This window comes from Phocoena phocoena, chromosome 4, assembly GCF_963924675.1.
Source record: "Phocoena phocoena chromosome 4, mPhoPho1.1, whole genome shotgun sequence".
Lineage (NCBI taxonomy): Eukaryota > Metazoa > Chordata > Mammalia > Artiodactyla > Phocoenidae > Phocoena > Phocoena phocoena.
The window spans coordinates 76,310,891-76,336,613 of NC_089222.1; the positions used below are offsets into that span (position 1 = coordinate 76,310,891).

The 25,723-nt window shown below is 43.1% G+C and overlaps 1 protein-coding gene across 6 annotated transcripts in view; it reads right to left on the bottom strand.

The window, feature by feature from the left end:
- Positions 1-25,723, bottom strand: part of KALRN (kalirin RhoGEF kinase) — a 640,054-nt gene that overhangs the window by 252,892 nt on the left and 361,439 nt on the right. For 4 of the 6 annotated variants that reach the window (XM_065877078.1, XM_065877079.1, XM_065877080.1 and 1 more), the window contains exons 15-19: positions 22,059-22,225; positions 14,750-14,869; positions 8,611-8,829; positions 5,401-5,550; positions 2,970-3,084 (exon numbers count right to left, since the gene is read on the bottom strand). In XM_065877078.1, coding sequence (XP_065733150.1) covers positions 2,970-3,084; positions 5,401-5,550; positions 8,611-8,829; positions 14,750-14,869; positions 22,059-22,225 — 771 coding nt within the window. The remainder of the gene's footprint in view (positions 1-2,969; positions 3,085-5,400; positions 5,551-8,610; positions 8,830-14,749; positions 14,870-22,058; positions 22,226-25,723) is intronic. The other 2 variants (XM_065877083.1, XM_065877084.1) reach the window with 1 other exon arrangement.

The following is a 25,723-nucleotide window of genomic DNA, read 5'->3' on the forward strand; positions in this document are numbered from 1 at the left end:
GGCTTCCCTGGTGGCGCAGTGGTTGAGAGTCCGTCTGCCGATGCAGGGGACGCAGGTTCGTGCCCCGGTCCGGGAAGATCCCACATGCCGTGGAGTGACTGGGCCCGTGAGCCATGGCCGCTGAGCCTGCGCGTCCGGAGCCTGTGCTCCGCAACTGGAGAGGCCACAACAGTGAGAGGTCCACGTACCCAAAAAAAAAAGTGACTCTGATACTCTTCACGCCAAAGCTAGTCCTTGATGATAAGAGACCTTGGGAATGATCGGTGCTGAAAATAGTAGCTAACATAACTGGCACCTGGGAGCCTGCAAAGAGTGGACAGACTTGACAGGAACACCAGCCACTCTTGAGGGGTTCTAGGAGAGGGCCAGCGGGGAACGGCATGAGGACTGGGGTAACGGCATGGACAGCCATGTCACTTGCCATGAGCTCTGTCCCACACAAGGGGCTGTGCACTTAGCACTTCAACAGCACAACCTCAATTTTAAAACCTCTAAATTATGGGCCTAGGGAAGCTATGTTGGAATCACGTCATCACGGAATCATGTCTCTAGGCCCAAACTTCCATGCTGGTTGGGACCGATCATAAGAAAAGCTAAAAGCTGTTCTCACTTCATCTCTAGTGAAGGTGAGTGCAAGGATGTGTACAAGGCACGGGGCACCACGGTGGCCGTGGGAGCTGTTTGTCCATGTCACGTCCCTCCTTCTCTCTACTTCTGTTGTTCCAGAAGCAGCTGGTTATGTGGATGGATTTCTGAAGTGTCTAATGGTATGTTCTAAGCTTGAAGCAATAAAGTTTATTTTGTATTGTTTGCCTCCTGCTTCCTGCTAACTATATTAGATACTAATAAAATACACAATAATGATGCTAAGGAAAGTTAACACTTACTCAGTACTCACTATGTGGCAGGGACGTATTTTCACAGTACCTCAGGATGCATGGACCACTATTATCTCCGTTTTACAGATGAAGAAACTGAGGCTTAGAGAGGATAGGAAACTCAACCAGGGTCAGTCAGATAAAGGGGTAGAGCTATTTGACTTAAGAGCCTGGGTCCTTAGCCACCTTGGTCTACTGAGTTATTGTGCTCTACAGAAAAGGCACAGCCCAGGGCTTCCCTGGTGGCGCAGTGGTTGAGAGTCCGCCTGCCGATGCAGGGGACACGGGTTCGTGCCCTGGTCTGGGAAGATCCCACGTGCCACGGAGCGGCTGGGCCCGTGAGCCATGGCCGCTGAGCCTGCGCGTCCGGAGCCTGTGCTCCGCAACGGGAGAGGCCACAGCAGTGAGAGGCCAGCGTACAGCAAAAAAAAAAAAAAAAAAAAAAAAAAAAAAAGAAAAGGCACAGCCCAAATTGCACTGCTTGTACTTAGAAGTTTTTGTTGATTTTGTGTACTTTTAATGCCCTCTGGAAGTAAGGACAGAATCTGTCTCTCCTCTCTTAGGCTGAGAGCTTTTATTGCCCCTATTATTCACCTCTCCCTATATCTCTGCTCTTATTATGTAGCTTTTTAGTTCCTCCCCAAAGAGACAAAGTGTACTTCCTCACCCCCGAACTCAGGTTCAGTCACATGACTTTCTTTGGCAAATGGGCTGTTAATAGATAGGACACAAGGCGGGGCTTGAAGTGTGCTTGTGCACTTGAGCTTGCCCCTTAAACCTCTGCCATCACCTCTATAAGAAGTTCTCCTGGGTAACCGCTGCCCCTTCAACCAAAGTCCCAGAATTAATCCACATGGAGCAGACAAGAACCCACCCTGCAGTGAAGGCGCCAAGCCAGCCAGACCGGCAGCCTCAAGCAGAACCGCATCACTGAGCCCAGCCAAGGCAGCTGGTCCCCAAGCCAACACAGTCATTGAATGATAAATGCTTATAGCTGTAGGCCACTGAATTTCAGGGGTTGTTATGCAGCAATAATTGCTCCTGTAATAAAAACTTAAAATAAGTGGCACTGGCTTTGGGTCCAGGCAGGAGGTAGAAAGGAAATGGCTATAGGAGAGATTGTAGGTCCCTGCTCAGGTGGAAGCTTCAATTGGGCAAAGACAGTGAGAACCTGTGTTTCCTTTATTACTCTTTTTGTCTCCTAGTCAGAGTTTTGTTCACTGAGGTCCCTCTGTGGTGGCTGAATCAATCCAGCTCAGGTGAAAATCCTAATGAGTTTCAGGTTTCATTTGTGCCCCATCTGGTAAACTTTCCTTTGGGCAAACCCTGCCCTGGCCCCCACGAAGGTGCGGCACATCCCGCTCACCCTGGGTGGCTGCCACTCCCAGCACACCGGGGCGGGGGCGAGGTGTCTGCGCTCTCAGCAGGCAGCTGGCCTCACCCGAGCTGCCACCTGCACTTGGACATCAGAACACAGGCTTTGAAAAATCTGCAGGAAGGGGAAGGTGACATAATGCTAGCCACCCACAGGGCCCGTCGGCTGCAAACAGGGTGGCACATCTGGAAAAGGGATGCTGCTTCCCTCTTCTCTGTAGGGATCTTTGATTACTAAGTTTAATTCTTCCCAGTGGCCTCTGATCTTCGCACCTCCTGAGTTCCTTGAGCAGGAGAGAGGCCCTTCCCAGAGGAGGTCAGAGCTTCCCTCTGTCTGCTCGGCAGCTCACCAAGCCTGTCCCCACTCCCCACTCCAAGTCAGCGTCACTTCCCTCCCTAGCCTTGGTCTCTGGGGTTGACTAGTGGCCATGTACTGCATAGTGTAGATACACAGAGACCATCTGTCATTTCAGAAAATTCTATTAGCGTTGTTCTCAACTCTTAAGATAAATGCAAAAGCTCTGGGGAAATTTTATAGTCATTTTCCCATCCCAAATCTTGAGGCATGTTGAATCACCACCACCCACACCATCCCACGTCACACTTCTTCTCATGCAAGGAGAAGAACCAGGAAATCTGAGGTCACATGAAGACCAGGTACCCAGGCTCTGGTCCATGCGGCTCAAGTGGCTCGAGGCCGGCAGGGCTTGCACTGACCTTTCACTTGCTGCTCGGGTCCTCGGGTGTGACTGGCGGCACTGGGCATGCTGACATTGTTCCTGTGGATGTACTTGAGAAAGACCTCAGCGTTCCGCCGTGCCAGGGTGCAGGCCTGAGAGAGACAAGGTGTGAAGCCCCACACATAAGTCCCGGTCTGGTAGGGGCACGTGATCTAAGACACTGGAGAAGGGTGCTGGTGATGAGGCTTCTGGGGCTCTGGGGGAACAGAGCCCCGGGGCAACTTCCAGTTTATGCATACTCCAGTTCCAATGCAGGAGACTCACTCACTCTGTTGTTGAGTAAAGAAAAGCTCCCTGTGCTTCTCCCCTTTCCATCACAGACAAAACCAGAAACCAGCCACCCTTTGACTACTACGTGTTGATTCAGCGTGACCACCTGAGAGTGACTCTTAGGTTGGTTTCCCTCTGCCACCAGAATGCCTCGTATATGACCACTGGTGTAAGCCACTTTAACATTAGCTTAATTTAGACTTGAGAAAGCAAATTTAGTGATCAAACCTATTAACTGTATGTTCCAAATCTAAATGGAAATCACCCACATTTTAGAAACATATTTGCCCATCAAACCCACCCCCGCCTCAATAAGACGAATAAAGATCCTCTCGCTGGGAAATATCAGTCATGTAAAGGGGTAAGAGCCATTGTACCACCTCCTTAAGACGCACAAGAGTGGTGGGTAGCAGAGAGGACAGGTCTGTCCCATACTCTTGTACCCAATCCAGACCCAGCAAGGGCAGGAGTCATGAAGCAAGTCAGGGCTAGAATCTAGGTCTACCGACAGAGTACTTCTAGTTTCTCTCAAGACAAGAGATTTTCTGAATTTCTTTAAAAAGCAGTGTTTTTCCTGATGGTAGAGGTAATACATGCTAGTCCATTAATTTTCAATCCACAGTTTTCAGAATTAAATTATCTCTAGACAAAACTGTTAACTTTTAAACGTCTTTATACTTAGCATCTGATTCTACAAATCATATGGTAAAAAAATTACTTTAAATGTTGCATTCCCAACAGTGGCTTCTGGGAGCTCTGGTAAAAGACTGCTAGTGGGTCCTTCCACTCTGAGGCCCATGAATTTAACAGCTGGACAGTGGTCCAAAGCTAAGGAATCCAAAATCAACTAATGTATACACATGGGGATCTCGATCTTCCGTCCGTTGGGCTTGTAATTCCCACAACAATAGGGAGTTTTTCAACTATGGTTTTAGGCACATATGGAAAACATCAGAATATTTTCTTCTTTTCTTCTTCAAAAGAAACATTAAATTTTATGAAGACATGCCTTTATACTTCTATTTAAAATATCTGATATGCCCTACATAAATTGTTTTGTTTTAAACTTTGTTTTGTCATAGGGAAGACTTTTAAAATCATCTTAAGCCCTGTATGGAAGAATTTCTATTTAATCTTATTAGTAAGAGCTGATTACTAAGAGTTCGGATCAAATGCGGGTACAGATACCAGATAGATGGGAGAAGGGCAGGGAGAGGTCATCTTTAAAAAAGAATAAAAATAAAACTTAAAGAGGTGGTCAAGTAGAGAAAATCCCTAATAAAAGAAAGGCAGCTAATTACAGAATTGTAGAAAATCAGTGGCAACATGTCAGGGTATAAAAATTCTCTTTTGTGCTTTCAGAAGCCTGAAAGGAAGCAGAACATGAAAGCAGGGAATTTGAGAGAAAATGGAGCCTTTAGATAAGTTTTAACACTGAAGGCTCTGTCAGAGAGAAGATCAAAGGCAGGAGGAAAGAGGCTTAGGAGAACTTCCCACACCAGCTGAAAGCTGTTCAGAGCAGGACTGCGCTTCCTCTCTGGGAAGCTAAGGGTCTTTTAAAAACAAAACAAACAAAATAAGGTATCTCTCTCTTCATACAGCACAATAAACAGTGTTACATTCATTGGTAATTGGTAATCGGTAAATAAATAAGATGTCTAAATGTATTTCTTTAACTCTTGCCCTAAATTTTGCATCATCCATTTATAAAAGATGTATTTTAATAGTTTTCTATCTAGGCTTATATATTTCAATTAAAATATTTTTATAGATAAATGAAAGTAGGTATTTTTCTCACTTAACATCAATGGGATATAAGGATATTTGTACATGGCACCAGTAGAAATGAAGCATCCTAATTGCCTAATTACACAAAAAAGTGCTGAGAGAAATAAAGAATGTTTGAACTGTAACCTTTCAACTTTTCAAATTAACCAGCCAATATCCCCTCTACAAATGCCCCCTTTAGATAAGAAGCTAGAAAATAGAGGGGTATGGGAAGCCCAGATGAAGCAGTGAGAGAGAGAGAGACAGAGAGACAGAGACAGAAAGGAGGAGGCGGAGGCAATGGGGAGAGTGAGACAGCAGATGAAAACCAAGGCTAAAGTCCCAGACCTTGGATGACAATGTGCTCTCACCTTAAGAAAGGCCTCCTTTTGTTCCAAATGTTTACTGATGAGTGGGATGACGTGGTCGATCTCTGCTGCTGGCCCCAATTTATCTCGTCCACCACACCAGTCCTCATCTCTCCGGTATTCTTGCTCTAAACTCTCCAGGACACTACAGACCTAATGAATCATGGAGGAAAAACTTAGTAATTTAATCATTTAAAGGTCCTATTTTATGAGGACCTTTAGCTAAGAGACCCCTACAGAAGTGATATTTTTCATTCAAAATCTAATTTGTAGACTTAGGTGCACAGTGCTCCTGAGACATCTAAGAAAAGTCCAGGAGGCAGTGAGAATCCAGCGTCTGGAGCTTGGGAGACAAATGACTACCGAGATATGGATTTTGGGATTATCTTCTGACAGTTGATGGTTGAAGGCTGAAGCTATGGGGGTTGATGACATCACCTAGGGATAGTATGCAGAGCAAGAAAGGAAGAGAGACTAGTAATTTGGGGATTTTCAAAGTGTTTTTATATATTATATTGCTATAACCTTGTGATACATCTATGAATTAGGTAGAACAGGAGAAAGAGGTTTGAAGAAGATAACTGGGTTGCCCAACTATCTGTCCTTGCCCTACAGGAAATAGCCTCAAGTAGAGGTAAAGGAGGAAGTTGCCTATGTTGTGTGACTTATGGGCCATAAATGAATGTTACCTTTTCCCTCCCTGGGGAAAAATATTCCAGCAAAATTGTTTCAAGGTACTACTATAAGGCAATGACACCTCCAGGCCTGCTATTATAAAACGCACATTTCCTTCAGAGGGATAACAAATTTGGGTTGACCTAAAAGATAGTTAAGATGGTTTTTCAGTTCTAAAAATGCTGAGAGGCCATGCTCTAAGTGACCTTATAGATGAACTCAAAAGACCAAAAGCATTTCAAATGGGGCTTAGAGGGAAAGTTAGGTTGAGTGCATCAGTAGGAGACCCAGGGCAGCCTAGTGTCAGGGCTTAAGGAAGGATGCAGAAAATAGAAACTCATTCCTATACTTTCCTTCAATAGTCTGTGGCAGCAGGGGAGAGCAGCTCTAACTACCCTCGGCCTCCTCTGTCTGAGAAAGGCATCTCTTTTGGTGAAGGACGTGGCATTGGATAAAATGCTTTTTGAGTTATGAACTGAGCTGAAAGATGTCCCAGCAAGAACACCCCCATAGCCAACATGCTTCCCGTGTCGTGAGGAGGCCTATCCCTGAACTCCAGCTGGTTTCTTTAGCACCACACACCTCACTTGTTGCAAGGCCTGAAAACATGCAGGCGGCTCACGTCTTGAGAGAAAACAGATTATACACACACAAAAACTTTAAGAAAACGAGTACTTGACACCTATCCCATGACAGTATTGGACTTAAACCCAATCAATTTGGGAGCTAGAGGAAATGGAAAGATTATCCAGCATAAGTCCTTTAATTTAATAGGTGAAGAAACAGAAATCTAGAGAGATAAAGTGACCTTTGGTAAGGTCAGTTCAGGGTCAAATTTCCTGACTCAATCTACTGCTTTGTCCCTTTCAGCATCTTGAACCATCTCAAATTAAAATCTGTATATGATATTAGACAGGGGTTAAGCCTCATTTTTTTCATATGGATATTCAGTTGTCTAGCACCATTTGTTAAAAAGGCTTTACTTATTGAATTGCTTCCTCAAAAATCAACTGACTGTATATATGTGGGTCTACTTCTGGAACCTCTACTCTGTTCAACTGTGTCTATTCTTACACCAATGCCATTCTGTCTTGACCACTGCAGCTTTAGGGTAAGTCTTAAAAGCAGGTAGTGTAACTCCTTCAACTTTGTTCTTCCTTTTCAAGACTGTTTTGGCTATTTCAGTCTCTTTGCATTTCCATGTAAATCTTAGAATCAGCCTATCAATTTCTATTAAAAAAAAAAAAAGCTTGCTGGGGTGTGATTGGGATGTGCTGAATTTACAGATCAACTGGAGAAGCTTTATCTCGTTAGTTTGCTGCTCCCACTTCCGAGGCCATCAAAGGCATCATCTCTCTGAAACACTGAAAGGAGGACTGAGAGAAGGTCTGAAGATGAATACTGGCTGCAGGGCCCTCAGACAGGCATGTTACGTTTGCTCTGAGATAGACTTTCCCATGGTCCCTGTAAGTCACCCAGAGGAGACGGTTTCTCTATTTCTACCAGGGAGTGATTTGAATGAGGAAATTATTTTATACTGAATAAAATCACTCCTGTCTTAAACCTCTGTTTCATGAAAAGAGTCCCCTAACAGCACCCAAATCATTTAAAAATTCTCTTAGCCCTTGCGCACATTGCTGTACAGATGTACTAGTAATGGGTTTGCATTTTTATGGCCCTGCTGTAGGTGTCTCCTACCTTTTCTCCCACAGCTGCACCATCCTACCAGTTAGGCTCACAGTTTCCAATGACAGAAAGCTGGGTTTCCTTATGAGACTGGGAACCCCATGAATGAAAGAGCTGTATGTTTTTCAAGCAGTGCATAGTGCCTGATGGTGGTAAATGAGACTATGTTCAGCAAATTGTCACTCTCCTCTCCCAACCTTCACAGGAGACATATACTGCCATGCTTGGTTGGTGCTGGCTTGGCCATGTGACTTGTTTTGGTCAAAAGGATGTTAGAGCACGTGACACAAGCAGATTTGAAATGCACTTGCACAGTAGATTTTGGGTTCTTGCACTCCTGCTTTTCACCATAAATATGCCTCAGGTAGCTGCTGGTCAAGAAGGAGGAGAAATATAGGAACAGATCCAGACCCAGCTTGCAGCTTGGAGCCTAGTTCTACCAAGCTCAGCCAAGATCAGCTGAACACCGGATACTTAAACAAAAAATATGTGCTTATTGTTTTATACCACTGGGTTGAGGGGTGATCTGTTACACAGCATTATTGTGGCAAGGGCTAGCTGGTACACCACTCGAACTTGGCACTCAGCCTACACCTACCCAGTTTCTACTTCAACACCGAAATCCTGTGAGGTTGATAAATTTGTAAGAAACAAATCACATAGTCCATTCCTCTAATGGAAAGGATTATAAGGAAGCAAACCATGGTGTTTCCACAGATCATTCTACTCTCAAAGGCTGTTACTGAGAGGAGTGGCTTCTTGCTGAGGTAGATGCTGCAGATTTGCAGTGTGAGGCAGAAAACAGTCCTCCGTCAGTCTCAGCCCCACACATTCCACAGCCCTTTCCCTCACCTGCTCAGAAGTTTTGTAAAAGGCCACTGAGGCATTGACCAGTTTCAGCCGGTCTTCCATCTTCAGCATAAGCTGCTGCCAGTGGAGGGCCACCTTCTCAGCACATTCCCGGATGGCGTCCGCGTCGTAGTGGCCAGCCTGGAGCAGCGCCTCAGCTTTCTGCTGTACCTGCAGGGCACTCTGGTGTGTCTTCTGCAAGGAAGTGGCATGAAAGAGGGACTGGGCACAAGGGGAGGAGAGAGAGGTCCGTGGGAACGACCCAGGCGTGGTATGGGAGGGGGTGGAGTGAGGCGTGAGTGGAAAGATGCAGAAAAGTTAAAGAGCTTTAAATGACTGATTCAAACATGTTGTCATCATTGTTTCTTAAGCATAGTTTTAAAAAGAATATCAAACATTTTCATTAACTAGTTGTTCAGGTCCCTAACTCCTGCCCCTACTCCTTTCTCTTTACTTGCATCACTCTGCATTTTAAAGACATTTCAGTTTCTGTGCTAGAGTAACGCAGTTGTGTATAAATCTGCTTCCTGATTGATTCATCCATTAGTTAAATTTCCTTTTCAAATCTAATCATGAAATTATTCACCATGAATTTTCAAAGGAGGTTACTGCTGTAGTCCCATTCTGCAGATCAAATAAACACAGCCCATAAAAAAAGATCCCCATGTCACACAAATCTCAACCAACAATGCAATCATTTTAAACATGAATGATCAGTTTTAAAAAGGTTCCAGTAGAAGGAAGACATTTGGCAGGTTAATAAAGTAGAAGAGTAGCATCTCACACCATCTCTTAGTTACCAAGGGAAAAGAGCAGCACAGTAGATAATTCAGCTTATCCCACATCATCCCACATTACTACCTTATTTATGTTTGCCTTTAGGATAACCTATGTTGTAGAAGGTTTGTTTCTTATTCAGGGTAAGTGTCATTCTCTGAGTTCACTTTAACTGTAGGGGGTGGGGAGAACAGGTTGGAGAACTGGGTGGCAGGGAGAGAGCCAAATGGGATTACAATTTATTAAAATAAAGGACTGACGTGGATGAGCCATACGACTTCAGAGAGCTAATATTATCCCAACTTCAGCTGCTGGAATCATTCCAACCCAATGGCACAGTACTAATTTGGCCTTTGCACTTTCAAAGTAGGGCTTAGCTGGCAGTGGAGAAGAGCAGCTAGAAGCCCAGCACCTCACTCCAGAATGACTTCTTGGGCTGCAGTGTTGGGACAGTTCCCCAGAGCGAATCCATCAGCACTCCTGTGTGTGAATAGAATCTCCCCCTCTTCTCACCTCTGCCTCCCCCTTCACCTTCATTCCAGATGGCAGCCTGTCTAGAGAGTCTCTCAACCACCTCCTGGTTGCCCCCCTACCCCACGCCTGAATCTGTCCTCAGTGTTAGCTATGTTAGCACGACCTCCTCCAGCAGCCTAGACTCCTTTATTCCCTGGCTTTGCCACTGAGTCAGCCTTCAGTCCCGATGACCACATTAGCATCTGGGTTCCTAATTGCTGGATGAAGCTAGAAAAATAAACTAATGAGTAGACATGATCCACTAAAAATCCTTGGTTTCTTTCTCTGTTTTACTTATTGGTACCATTTTCTTTTCCCACCTCCTAAATGTAGAGGTACCCCAAGGTCCATTCTTGGTTTTGGTTCATGTCTGTAGAGTTCTCATCCTTTCCCTTGGCTTCTATCATTTCCTCTTTGTAAATGGCTCTCCAATCTATATTTCTCACCTGATAGCTGAGCCTCGTCTTTAATTGTCTTCGGATGTGAGGGTGAGCTGCCTGTCACACCTCTCACCTAGGTCAGTAAGACTGATTCGGATGATCTAGCTGCCTGCCCCATGTTAGTCACTTACAAAGATGCATTCTCAGGAGAAGTGAAATATCTTCCCAGGGAGAAGAGGAACCCTTGCCAAGGAATGAGAATGGCTTTACTGCCCAATCAGAGCCTCCACCTTCCTCCCAGATGTCTGCTCAAGTTCCACAGCTAAACCTGAACGCCTCCTCCCTCTGAAACAGGCTTCACGGCAGTCCACCATCCTGTTGACGGTGCCCTCCTCACTGCCATCTAGGACCACAGTCTTGTCATCAGCCTTGCCTGCTGCTCCTCAGCCTGAAACCCGGTCCAGCTCTCACCACTTCACACCTAGGCCTCTGTGGTGGTCACCTGACTAGTCTTTTCCTGCCTTCCATTTCTAACCCATCGAACCCGTCCCTTACATTTCTGACAGATTCTCTCTAACAGGAAGTGCTTCAATTAAGAGAATCCTAACATCCTTTCCAGTGCTAAAACCCTAATTTTATGCTCTAAACATCACTTCCATCTCTTAGTTCAAACGCCTGCAATGGTTCACCCACTGCTATGAAATCAAGTCCAAACTTCAGAGGATGTTATTAAAAGTCCCTCACACTGTGGTCCCAAGTACTTCATTATCATGCACTACTACTTCCTTACAAAGACCATTTGAAAACAAACTTGCCATTGCCATCTTCATTCTCCCTGCCTTTAAGGAACACATCTTAGACTCTCCTCATCTGCGATCCAGTCTCCCTTGGAGACTCAGTTCAGATCCAACCTCCTTCAAAGAGGCCTTTTTGGACAGCCTGAGATTTACTAAAAACTACCCTCTTCTGAATACCTGTATCACTCATCTAACGCCTGGCTGATTTCCCTTACTTAAGACAGTGAAACTCTCAAGGCACGGACTGTTTTAAAAAAATCCCTTTAATAGCTGTCATTTAACCAGGTATATATTCTGCGTTAGGAACTGTCCTTATGCATTTTTTTCCTAGTTCTCATAATACTACTCCAAGGTGGATATTATTATTCTCACTTCACAGATTAAGAAACTGAGACTCAGGCTGGTTAAGGGACTTGCCCAAAAATGTACATCCAAGGAAGTGATTAAACCAGATTCAGGTTTGACCTATTCCCAAATCTATGTCCTTTCCACCATATCACACCATATCATTTCATCTCTAGCAATTAGAACGGTATCTACAGTTTCTCATTCAGAGAAAGGGTTCACCAAGTGAACATTAGTGATTCTGATAATTATTTGGCCCCTCCTCAGTATATGAAGCCAGCATATAATTGTCATCATAAATTTGTTATTATATATTTTCTCTGAGAATGGAGGAGATAGAGGAGTAACTTTCATTTTCCTATAATTTATGCTGTGTAACAAATCCTCTTCCTTATTCTGAAACTCATTATTATCTAATAGTCCTGGGAGCCCCTTCTTCCCTTTGATTACCTAAATGATAAACTCTTATGCATATGACATAATCTCTGCTTTGCTAAAGCTTGAGTCATTATTTTGCATTTATTTCTACTATTATCTAATCCTATTGAGTGCTGTATCTTTGAGACATGGATTATCAAGGATGTTCATATTTAGTAGGAGGACATGGAAGAAAACCGAACCAAATCAACTGAATTTATTATCCAGTTTTAACTACTGTTTCTGTCATAATGCTTATGCTTAAAATACATAAGAGGATTTCAAATAAAAATGGATTTTAAAATCAAGTGTGTCTCTATGACGTTCACAGTTCTTGAAGACACATCAGCCACAACATTTGGATACTAACAAACAATAATCTGGGTTTGTTGATAAAGCTATGCTTCTGGAGAGCTGTGTACTGCTCTGCACTCTGAATGGCTCTGGGGAACTTTTTCTGTAACCAAGGCTACCTCAGGTAAACATTCTGACCTTCTTTAAGGAGACCAAAACCTTCAGACTGACGAGGCCACCAAAGCTAGGGTGAGCAAACATCTTGGTTTGCCCATGAGAGTTCTAGTACATGCTGATTTTCCTGGCTTAGTTATTAATAATTCCCTCCTTCACTCTTAAAAGTGTCTCAGTTCTAACAATAACTTATATGATCATCTTACCTATAGCCATTTTATTTTCCCTTCTGGAGCCCAGGGTTCTTTCTTAGGGCTCAAGAAGTCAATTATGTTCCCTGTCAGTGATCACTGTAAAGGCCTCCAGTAACAGTATCAAAATGGGTTAAATCAAACCAGACTAGTTAGATCTCCTATCAACTTGCTTAAATCCCCTGGTGTACGTTTCCCCAATGCAGAACCTGGTCTAAACTGACACATTTAGAGAGAAGCACAGGCCATCTAGAGAAGGAACGTATGTTGAAATTCTGGCTCTGTTCTCTTCATTATCCTAGCCAAGCTGCAGACCCTGCCTACCTTCCATTCCCAAGATCTACAAGAAATCCTATCTATTCTGCCATGTCCCCTTGAGTCCACAGACATAAACTCGACAGGGGTCTATATCTCAACATCTATTCTAAGAATATTTGACCAAGTTGCATCCATGAAATTAAAGAGATATAGATGCTTAGTGAGCCTCTATTCTGTTAAGGATGCAATGGCATCTAATACAAATTCATACATACTGCACATGCAAGTCAGGTGGAATTTGGTTATTTCAACAGCATTGCTAATGCATTTACCCACTATTTTCTACTAGCTCATTGAGATACTCAAGGGTGTCATAACACTTGGTTTTTGTTTGTTTGCTTGTTTGTTTTATAATGCTTGGTTTTACTTGCCCAACGTTTGATTAAGGGACTGAAAATTTAATTACCTGATGGGGCAGGTAAACCTCCACATTCAAGATAAGCAAGGAGGAGGTATCGCCAAAGGCTGTCCTCTCTCTGCCTAGCATCATCCCTCACAGCTTCATGCCAAGCCTTGAATGTGACTGCCCAACCTTCGTTCTCTTCACTGCTGCCTCTCAATGGGGTTTTGACCACTGTGTGCCTAATTCTTGATTATAATCCCAATCTTGACTTTTCCTTTACAGTGAATAGATTCCAACACTCTAATATTTGGGCATGCCAGTAAAATGCAACAGAGCTGCTGATGATAAAACTTCTTTCCTCTGGTTAGTCCTTCCTTAGAAAATAATTTGTCCATACTGTGTGTGTAATACACAGTTTATTTTTAAATCTCAAATCTCAGACAGGAGTCTGGTACGAGCAAGGGTCCCTAATAAGTAATCAGGCATCTTAGAGAAATATATCATTCATATCAATGCTATGTTTTCACATACAAGATAGCTTTTGGAAAATTAAATGGTTGAAATCAATCAATACTAGCTTAAAAATAGCTAGCAATCAGTTGGATCACTGTATTAAAGATATACTTATTGGCATATGAACAGTTAAAATTTTATCATCGTTGTGTTTTTTTAGTAGAAGATAATCACCTTTGCATTTCTTACACACTCAGAAGTGGGTTAAGTTTTATACTGAACCACAAGTAATGGACGTCTTCGAGGTTTTCACTCCTTATCTCTTTTCCCATTGGTACTGAACTTATTTTATTTTTAACATAGTTCCCATGTCCCATTTCCTACTCTTTTCCCTACACCACTCTAGAACAATCAGTTCGAGTCTCTTTGGGAAGGAAATGTTCTAGTAGAAAGGATAATTAAAGATATTATTTAAAGCAAGACAAAATTTATATTAGACTATCGTAAGTGGAGTTTTATTTTAAAATAGCCCTTAAAACAAGTCTTGGTGAGTTTCTGGTTTCAGTTTATTCTTTAAATATGACTTCCACCAGCATTACTGAACACCTATTTTCAGTGAATCAAACTATCTAGTGCCGTCTGCTCCCGTGCTCACTACTCTTGTTAAAAGGCTGATCTGACAATGGAATCTAAATGTTACATGTAAACCAAATGTTTAAAAATGGAATCCTAGTTTACTAATGACTTCTGCAGTTGTTTATCCTCAATTCTGAGTGAGCTCCAACTAGAGGTGACGTCTAACCTTTTAGCTTTACATTTCTCATGTGGTGCATAGTCCATAATGTATAAAAATCTCAGTGGACCAGGGGCCTTGAAAGTTAAAGGTACCAATAAGTAAGAAAGATCTACATTTGGAGTGTGAATACTTGTCTTCCAATACCAGGCTTCCTTGGGGTGATGAAGCCCTGCATTTGTTTCTCCATCAATTCCTGGGTCATAGGGAGGCTACCTGGCCCATTTCACTAGAAAGAGTAATGGCTTCACCACATAAAGGAACACCCACATCTTGAGGAATCATCCTGCCTAAGGTGCAGAGCAGAGAGGGGAAGGGAGGACAGTGCAGCCAGATTTGGGTGTTACCTCGATGGCCAATTGGAACTGCTCGTGTTCCCGCTGCAGCTGCTCTGCTTCCGACAAGGAGCTGGCGTTGACCAGGCTGGCGTTGAGCATCGACTCCCCATTGCGGATCCATCCCAGGACCTAGGGAGTTGGGACAAGAGCACAGGTGAATGGCCTTCAGTCAGAGAGCTTGCTATCTCCTACCCACAGTTGAAGACAGGACAGGAAGAGTCTGGATAATTAAAATCTCCTTAAATTTGCCTCGTACCTTGTGCCATAAGGTACTTATTTTAAGTACCAACCTCATTCCCAGCTTCATCTTTTCTTTCCTACCCTTATCACTCCTCAATCCCAGGCTCCTCAGCCCCTTAATTTAAACATTACTTCATCTGATTGCATTGTATGTATGTTTCCGAGGTTCCATCTGGAACATAGTACGGTATAAATAAATAAATTCCATCTGTTGGTATCCCTTTCATTTTTTTAAGGACCAATTCAAATATCAACAACTGCTTGAAATCTTCTATACCTAACCACTCCCATTAGGAACAATCTCTTCGTCATCTAGTGAAACCCAGATCATTTTGCATGTACCACCTTTGTGGCACTCACCAAAGCCTGCCTTATTCAGTTATTTCAACCTATGTTTCATCTCCTCCCCTTACAATGTAAACTTCCGGAAGACTAGAGTAATATATGAGTCATATTTTAATCTCACCCAATGCCTAGCACAGTACCTTTCATACGACAGGTATGCAGTAACGTTTTTGAAAGAGTGAAAATACCCAAGTCACCGTGGAAAATACCCAAGTCACACCTGAGCAGTGTGTCCAATCTCCTATACCTTGCAAAATAGCCAAGAGTAGACAGGTTTGAGCTTTGATTGGTTAAACAATCCAAAGGGAGGAGAAATAAAACAAGCAAAATAGCATGAATCATCCATACACTGGATCATTAGAAAAAGGGAGAATATGTTATAATTGATTTAAATTATTTAGAGGCAATGGCTAGGCTGAGTAAAATTTCTAGGTAACCTTAATTAGTACTGGGGGAAAGAAAACTCAGCTAGGGAATATTAAAATAGAAGGAGAAATAGCTGACACTGTCTAGACAGTCCCAGCTAAAATAGAGATGTGGCAATAATCCAGCTAATAGAGTCAAGTGCAAATAATCAAACTGGAAGTAACAGGCCTTGAAAATCTACCTTGTGTTTGGTCATCAGAAAATTGCCAAATATTTGCTTTATTAAGGAGTCTGAGAGCTTGCTTGGAGAGGAAATAAAAATTCTTCTGAAATGTTACGATCAGTAAATACCATCCATCTGTTCCCTCAAGGCAAAGCAGAAGACACCACAATCTGTTTCAGATTTTTTTTCTTCTTCTCTCAACTTCTTCATGTTAAACAATTAGAAAAATATTAAGTCTGGTCTCCTATTCTATAACCCTCACAGGCATTTCTCAAATGTCCTCCTTAGGCAGAAAATGACTGATACCATATTGTGTATGGATAACATCGGGACATAAATCCCACTGAAGCTGGGCTGTTTGGATTGAGATGTTAATTCATGGGCAGTCTGGCAGATTGTGGATGAGATGCCAATCTGTAAGGCAATTAGTTCCAGGAAATAACTGCTCAGAGCGTATGTGTGAAATCTCTGATGCCACTGGTGTGCTGTAGCTGGCTGACTACAGAGGTGTTAATGATTTCTAAAAGCTGGCTGCAAGTTCGGGTACATGCATCTATGGATTGCATGCCCAAATGCTTCACCTCTTTGGAAAATGGAGCTCACAATTTATATTTTTGAACGATGTTAAGTCCTTCTGCAGTGATTCATCACATCTTGCTTGGTTCAAGATTCACTTGAGGGTGTTAGAGAAACATTTTCTCAATGTGCACCACAAATCAATGCTTGGGGGACAATTTGATTCCCTCTGGGCCTCCTGAGTCTTGCTGGAATATTTTCCTCTCTAGTTTCAGTCAACTGAAAGCATCAGTTATAGCTATGGTTGTGAGGGCACCATCTACTGGGTTTTCCATTCAGAAATACTATAGGTTTTAGTCTCTACATCTTTCATTAAATGATGCCATATCCTTGATATCCTTGTTCATTTTTATTTCCCAAATGTTGTTTACATAGGCATTCCAGGACTTCAACATGGGAGGTTTGATTTTAGGAAGATAAAAATGCACTGTAGTTCAATCAATGGCTTGGGTTCAGGGGTGGGACTGATGCCAATGATTAAACTACCAAGTATTTTTATCTTCCTAAAATCAAACCTCCCATGCTGAAGTCCCAGACTCAGTCCTAGAAGCAAAACTGGGAATGTGTAGAAAGAGCATAAAATCTGAAGTCAGAATACCTGGCTTTGTTACTGCCTGGTAAAACCACTTAACTCCTCTGAGCCTCTGCCTTTTCATCTGTAAAGATAGGATAACTGTACCTTCCCTTCCTGTATCAGGGTTGATGTAGTGTACCGTAAAATGCAAATCCTGATGATGGTGGTGCTAGGGATTTTTAGCTTTGAGGCAAAACTACCTAATGCTATGATTCTTCATTTACACCTCTCACAATGAGAAGAGAAAAAGTTTAGGAATATTAACTTTTATTCGAGTATTTGTAGAGCTTATTGACATATTCTGATGTGATGTAAATACCGTAGCTGTTTTATTATCATCAGTCTTTGTGCTCTGATCAAGGCTAACTCTTGTTGGTAAAATTTTCTATTACTGTCATCCTTTATCTTTCTAGTTCATAAAATTGGCTATTTATTCTTGTGTGATCATCCAAATGAGAGAAAGGTAGTAGAAGAAATTTTGTAACAAACATGCGAAAATGTTGGTCCTACTAATCTTGAGCTGCATGACTTTGGAAACATCACTTAATCTCTCTGAGGCTCAGTTTTCTTAACTGTAAAATGGTAAATCGCAGGTTACGGATGAAATGAAATAATTAATGTAAAAGTATTTTGCAAACCATATAATGTAATCCTTAACATGAACATTTTACACTGATCACTCATCTTAGACAACAGTTTACCGGTAAGTTAGATGGTCTTTGAAGGTCATTTTGAGCCATAATGTTCGATACTTCTTTAAAAATATATGCCCCTATAAGCATAGGATACCAGAGGAACTTAGCTCTGCAGAAATGAGGGATGGGAAGAGTATTGCTGCTTGGGGACTTGGGGGCTAGGCCACCAGTTCAGCTCGGTCAGGGGTGAGGGGGGAACTGAAGATGGAGATATATTGGCTCCTCAGGGCAAGGAAGTTCAGATAACCCCGAGTTAGAAGCATGGATGTGGTTAACTGGACGTGAATGTCCAAAATGACGACACCACCTAAGCTGGGCAAGCTGGACACTGTAGCCACATAGGCTGGGGAAGCTGCTTGGCTATGGCTGTGTTCTCTAGGCCACACTGACAGGAAAGCTATGAGGCTGCACTGAAGGACGCTGAGTCTAACTCCTGCTACTGCAGATGACTTATCACAAGGCACAATGATTTCTGAAACTCTAGCCACAGAAAAATCATCAGCCCCTCAGGTGGTAATTGGGAGCCTGTCATGTTTCTAGTGTTTCTTAGTTCTAAAAATTCACAATTTATGAGATTATATGTGTTCATCCCTCACGGTTTTATAGACTATGACTATGTGTCTTCCTAATTATCTCCATTTTGAAACAAATGGATAGTACTTGTACCTATGGCTGCCTCTCTTTTGGATCTACTCCAACTCCTTTCTAGCTTTTATGTACAGTGAACAGAATGAAACAGTATTCTATACGGGAATATGAGGAGAGGATATTTTCTCCTTTGACTTAAATTTCCATCTTGATCATATGCAAATTTTGGCCAGTATTTGGTCCACAGGGGTAATTTAAGTCAATGTCTTTAGTAGACAAATGATAAGTACAATTTCTTTCCCCAAAGCTTAGAGCTCCAACATCTTATAAATCCATTTTGGCCTATTTTCTGCTAAATGCATTGCTCTGCAGGAAACATGGAAATTCACTTAGTTTTATGACCATTAAATAGGTTTTTCAAATCTTCCTGAATTATCTAATAAATGTGAGGCTATCCTTACCAGAGTAGCAGTTTTCCTGGAAAGCAATCAGAGCATTCTGTGGGGTCTGGGGAATAATCTGAACTATTTTTCTAGAAGAAAGGGGGCATCTGGGTGGTCTATGGCCCTGGACCATAGGAATCAGGGGAATGGTTTCCCTTCAAGATTCAGCATTTCTCTGGAGATGCTGGGGCCATTTATCTTAGATACAAAGTCCTATGTAATCCCTCAGAAAGCAAGTCAGTTGCATTAATCAGTTTCATTTGTTCTAAATACTTGAAAATAATTTTCAGTCAATGTCCGTGACATTACCTCTCCTCAGAGCTTCAGTTTAATACAGCTGTGGTGTAACTGCACATAAGGTTATGAAGGCCAAATCTAAACCTTTAATCTCTGAGCTCTAACTACAGGGCTGTATCATAACACATTGTGGCCCTCTCCCTTTCTCTCCCCATTAATGGCACTTCAATTAAGGTGTCTCTTTCTTTCTCTTTCTTTCTTTTCTTTTCCTTCCTTCCTTCCTTCCCGCCCTCCCTCCCCCTTTCTCTCTCTCTCTCCCTTTCTTTTTTTCTTTCTTTCTTCCTTTCTTTCTTTTCTTTCTCTCTCTCTCTCTCTCTTTCTTTCAGTATATTCAAAAGAGAAACTCTCAAGCTAGTGTCTAAATTTAGCCCAAGTGATCAGTACTGACATCTAAATTAAGTCCCTCTTTCCAAGCGTCAACAGCTTCCAAGTCAATATTTCCTGCTCCACCAACTTCCATCAAACGCGAATGCTTTGTCGGAAACTGGACCAGACGACCTCTAAAGGAAGAGGCACGCTAACAAGGAGAACAAGCTTGTCTAATGAGGTGCGGTGGCTTAATGGAGCAGTGGTCCCTCGGCACATCCAAGGGCTGCAGTCCTTCGTGCTTTTCCTAAAGGCTGACCCCAGCAATCCAGTGCCGTTTTGAACTACAGTCCCCCTGTGTGTCATCCTTGCCATGGTGGAGAGAAGGAGAAGGAATGTTCTCACTCCTGCAGAAGAATTCTTTTTTGTCCTCCAATTCATGAAACACTGAACAGGAACGTACACAGATATTAGTCAAGCCTGATGATCCATACATAGATAATCTACTTTCCCACTCGACAAACTACCTATCATCATCCCAGCTCCCCATCCTCTACAGAATGGATACTTGGAGGATGGAAACTCATTTCATTTCCATTTTCATCTCAGCCAAGAAGAACATAATTAGGAAGTTGGCTCTACTATGAATGCTGTAGCAAAAATAAATAAAATAAAAAACCAGGAACAAAAGCAAAATTATATATTTCATTTCCAAGTCAATTAGGAATATGTCTCCTGTTATCTGCTTTATTGAGAAGATGTGAACAAACAGTACAGGAGAACTCCCACGGCCTGCTAAGCCCACCACTTGGTTGGCCAGGTGTAGGCCATGCCTGCCCATCTTCTCAGACATGGTGCTGTGGAGGCCAGGGAAAGCCCGGACCACATTCTGCTGGAGAGCTTCTGTCTATTTCTCCTGGAACTCCAGGGTGGGAGTGGGGTCCAGCAGAGGCAAATTGTAGGACCTTGTATTTCAGAGGCTTGGGCTCAAGTTTCAGCTAAGTAGTCAATAGGCCCTGGGAGCACTCATCCTATGGTACCTCAGTTTCCTCATTTGTAAACTAAACGTCCACCACTTTCTCTCATGGGCCTGTTCTCCTAAACCGAGATCACAAACGAGAAAGTATTTCTCATATGAAAAGAAAGTACTATCATTACTGCCAAGAGATTCAGAATCTGAATACTCATCACTGCTCTGGGCCTGCTAGGATTTCTACCACGTCCCCACGAGTAACAAGTCTCACCAGACATTCAGGTGTGACCCCCATGTAATTAAACAGAAAACAACCTGGATGGCAGTGCTGTATCTGGCTTTGCCTGGGGCTCAGTGATGTTACCTGTGCTCAAGATTGATCTTTAGCACAGAATGTGTGGACTCTGAGTACTCCTTGGAAAAGAAGGGGAGCAGAGAAGATAATTTTTCACATTATAATAAATAATATATAATTAAAACATAGGCATTAGCAAGGAATACCCTGAATAAAAGGGACCGAGCAATAATTAAATAAAATATGATGTTTTTGTTCCCTGTGCTAAATTAATAGACAAATCTAAAAGCTCTAGCAGTCACTGAACATAAGAAAAAACATTTAAAAGAGGAAGATGTGTCTCTGCTTAGGATGTTTTGGGTGGGGCTCTCCCTAGAGGAAGCAGGGGGATAGGGTTGCTTGGGAGAGTCTGGAGCACAAGGAGAAAACACTGAAGTGCTATGAGCTCTGCCCTGCAGGGAAGCCCTCCTGCACCCGTGGAGGGTGAAGGTGAGGTCTTTCCTCAGTGTGACCTGTCTGGTGACCTTTCTAAGCTTTGGTGACTTCCTCTGAACGGAGAGTGATATCTGCTTTACAGAATGGTTGTGAGGATTGATCAAGAGATAGGTATAAAAGGCACACAACACTCAATAAATGGAACTATAATAATATTTGTATTTCTTCAATCCCACTTGGTCTAAATAGGAAATCCCCAATAATTATGCTAAAAATTCCCACTTAGTCTGTTCATAATATAAATATGTAGTATTTTTAAAATGTGTCATTGGTCATTGTGTGTATGTTCCTAGAGATCCCTAGGAATGGCACAGGGATGTCCTTTAGAAAGATAGCTAGTATCATGTCTCATACAGGTAAGTACTCTTTTCTTTTTAAAATTGGCTTTAATGTGACTAGAACATTTTCTTATAAGAACCGCACACACATTGAAAAGAATGATGAGAACTGAAGGATGGCTACCCCTTATTGATTCTCAAGTATATGTCAGGTCCTGTACTAGGCACACAAATTAATCAAGCTGGCTCTAAAGGCTGAATATGTTTATTGATACAGGCTTTGCATTTCCTCTGAACTCTGGGCAGGGCTGAGGATAGAGAGGAAGAGAATCGATTCAGTGACTGAGGGCAACCTGGAACAGCACTGAGGTGCTCTCCTTAGATTGTTATATGTCAGAGAAATAATGCACTTGTAGTTTGAGCCATTGTACCATTAGATCTATGTGTTAGAGTCAGTAGATAGCAGCCTAGCTTTCAGAAACGAATACAACCACTCCTTAACTTACCTATTTCCTAATTCTGGTTATACCGGTGGCTCTGTATGCCTTACCCCGTTCCAGGAGCAGGCCCAGGCCAGACTCAGCCACTGGGAAGCCCAGGCTGCAAGAGGAGGGTCAGGCTCACCTGTCTGACCTCCGCCTGGAGGTGCCGCAGTTGGAGACACTGCTCGAGCCGCTCATGGGTCTGCTCTGCGTTGAGCTCCAACTCGTGCTGCTTCTCCTGGAGAAACTCCAATAGCTCTTGCACCTGGGCTGCCAGATCAACGTCTTTTTCACAGATTAACTCAATTCCTGATTTAAACAAAATGTAAACCATTAAAAACCAGGTAGTACCATAAAGACTACATTTCCTTCTATATGCACATGAAAGCTGGAATCTGGAAATAGCTATCACCAGCACCCTCCCAACCTCTGCATATCCCTCAGTGAAACTGGATAGATCACCAGAACGGGTCTTAGTTTGGGATGCTCGAACCATGCTTTCTCTTTTGGATTAACTGATCCTTTGTCAGGAAACAACTCTTCAACAGATGATCGGCTCCTTATCAACTGGAGTCAAAGAGGTGGTCCTCTGGATTCCATCCCAGACAAGGCCGCATACAGCAGTCCCTGCTGGGCAGTTCGCCTACACCCAGAATATTCACAACCGAGCCTCTGGATCACATTGGGAAATACAAAACAAAGCCCCAGAGACCCTGTCTCAGGAACTTCTGCCAAAGGCACACTCTCTTCTAGCTGGTTAGATGCCATTTACCATTGGATGCTAAGTCCATCTGAAGAGAATAGTTGGCCAGTGGTGATTTTCTTAGCTAACTACTTAGGTCCCCTAAAAAAGCAACTCAGAAGTTCATCACTGCCGCCACCAACACACCTGCCTGACACAGTGGGGGCATATAAGGAAAGTCCGTACACGCTAAAGGAAATTCTTTTCTAGAAGCAAAAATAGTGCTTTATATAAGAACAATATGGGAGAGTGGGAAATTTTTTTCTGGTGTTACATGGTAATAATTTCAGTATCTTTTCAGGTTTATTTTTTCTGTCAGTTTCATAATTCCAAGGCCCAGCTCCTGAAATATCTGTGGGAGACAGAGAAGAGAACGACTTGTTCCTTTAGCAGTCAACTCCCTCCAGTTACTGTCTGCAATTACCAAGGGGATGAGGTAGAGCATCTCCTTGACTGAAATAAAAAAACAAGAAGAAATACAAAATTTCTACCTTTGCAGCGCTACGCAACATGGGATGACCCTTGGCCTCCATGCTTACTTTTTAAAATGTAATTTAAGATCCACCTGCAGAAGTGGATCCCTGTTTCCAGCCACAACGCAGATTTTCTTCCAGCTCGTTTTCACCCTGCATGCATCTCTGGTGTTTAGTATGCTGGGCCTGGGCAAAGTATCTCTCTGTGGGAAGCTCATGGCTTACACATGCCACATCACACGCAAATGGGCTTCTTAGCCTGGTGCTCCATCAAAGGGACCAGCCACCTGCTTAGAGAATCATCCAGAACAGGCTCCCTGCCTGCCCTGAGACTCCAGCCCTTCATTTTCATCTATCTTGCTTGATATATATATATATTTTTAATGTGAGATGAACACAGGAAATAAAATAGGTGAAGATGGTGTAATCAGGCTAAGAACGATTGTTTTATATCCACTTTTCTTCCCTTCCTCCAGATCCACATTCCTTCACCCCAGAGTAGCTTGCATTTTGGAAGAACACAGGCCTTTTCTTTCCTTTTATGACACAAGTACAATTATTTGTGGCCCATTATTTTTACGTATATCTGTTTCCCCCAGACTGATGTTCACTCTTGATTAATTCAGTAAACATTAACATTGAGAATCTGCTATGGCGAGAGACATAACCACTCTGCTGGATACCGGGAATGTAAAGAGAAGAAAGGAGGAGCCCTACCCTCATGCTGCTAGCGAAGCTACGGGAACACAAATAATCCCAACAGAATTCAGTATGCACTAGAACACCAGTAGAGTATACAACAGTTATCAGGCTTTACTGAACTTTTGCCACGCTTGTGTTTCTCCCACTGCATCCTCACGATGACTCCATATGGTTAGGATTCCTATAACTGCCGTTCTTCTGAGGAAGGTGAAGCTTAGAGAGATTGGGTAACATGCTCAAGGACACCCAGGTAGCGAGAGGTGTGGCCGGGATCCCAACAAAGGGGATCTCTCTCTCTCTCCTGGCTGTACCCTTAACCTCTACGTGCGAGGAGAAGAGTGATCCTCACAACCTAATTTTTTTAAGTTAATTAATTTATGGCTGCGTTGGGTCTTCGTTGCTGTGCACGGGCTTTCTCTAGTTGCGGTGAGCAGGGGCTACTCTGTTGCGGTGCGCGTGCTTCTCATTGTGGTGGCTTCTCTTGTTGTGGAGCACGGGCTCTAAGTGCCGGCTTCAGTAGCTGTGTCTGGAAGGCTCAGTAGTTGTGGCTCACAGGCTTGGTTGCTCCGCGGCATGTGGGATCTTCCCGGACCAGGGCTCGAACCTGTGCCTCCTGCATTGGCAGGCGGATTCTTAACCACTGTGCCACCAGGGAAGCCCCCCACGACCTAATTTAAGATTTCATTTAAATGCTGGGTCTGGGTACTTTCCAGGCACAGTAAATTTGAAGCACCATTGCCACAGACTCCATAGAGTTTTCACTTAAAAACCTTGCATAAAGAGAGAACTTGACGCTTTAAACCACAAAAGCAACGTATGCACAGGATACCCAGCTCCTGTCTTATTCCTTAGGTCATGGGTAACAGTCACATGGTTGGTGACATTAGGGTGAAGACCTGGGCCATAACCAATGGGGGCAGTGAGGCTGAATCATGGCAAGTGAGAACTGGAGGGCACTTTAGGAATGAAGGCCTGCCTGCCACACTGGACAAAAGAAGAAACTAAGGTCTACAGAGAAAGAACAGGGACTTCCAAAGTCAAAGTGCTTGTTGGTGGTGCAGCTGGACCTTGAATTCAGCCAGTGGGTTTACTCCAACTCGACTCGTTCCAGCAAACCCTGCCACTTGCCAACTTGAGGCCCAGTAGATAACCCTAAACAATGAGCAAGTAAAGAAACTGTTCCTATTTTGCCAACCATTGCTAAGGCTGATGATTTAAACAAGGCTTTTGCTTTGGTTAGGGTTGTTGGCACATCAGGCGGATTTAGCAGGACCCGGCTGAATGTTTCAAACTTCATACCAAAAAATAAGTGTAAGGAAATTCCCTACTTCTCCTATAAAAATCCAATAAAAATCATTCACTTCTATAAAAATCAAAGCATAAGCCCTAATTATTTTAGCCTGGAGGGCTAAATAGCAACCAAATTCTTAATTTTGCTAATTGTCCTTTTTCTGAGACAACAGTTTATTTTACCTCTAGTTCAAATATAGTTCATTAGACAGACAAGGTAAGTGCCCAACCCATTTATTGCCTCAGTCCTGTGTCTCTGAAGTACTGCCTTCCTTGGCCACCTAGGTCCTCGGTAAGGCCCACTCTCGGTCCACCTCCAACCTCCACCTCTGGACCCCAGCTCTGGCGTGTTGCTGCCCTCCCTTCCTCCAAGCCAGAGATGAGGTTGACGCCTCCTCTGCAGGACAGGCACACGGCAGTAGACAGAGAGAGCTTCCCTGAGAGCCTTGAGGCCTCATGGGCTATGCCAGACTGAACAGCCAGCTGAGGAGAAGCAGGGGAACAGCCAGTCTCAGGAGAGACTGAAGAGGCCAATCAGGCTCTTTTGACAAAGCTCATTCCGAGAACAGGATATGTGGGGGTGGGCAGCCCATCTGCTTG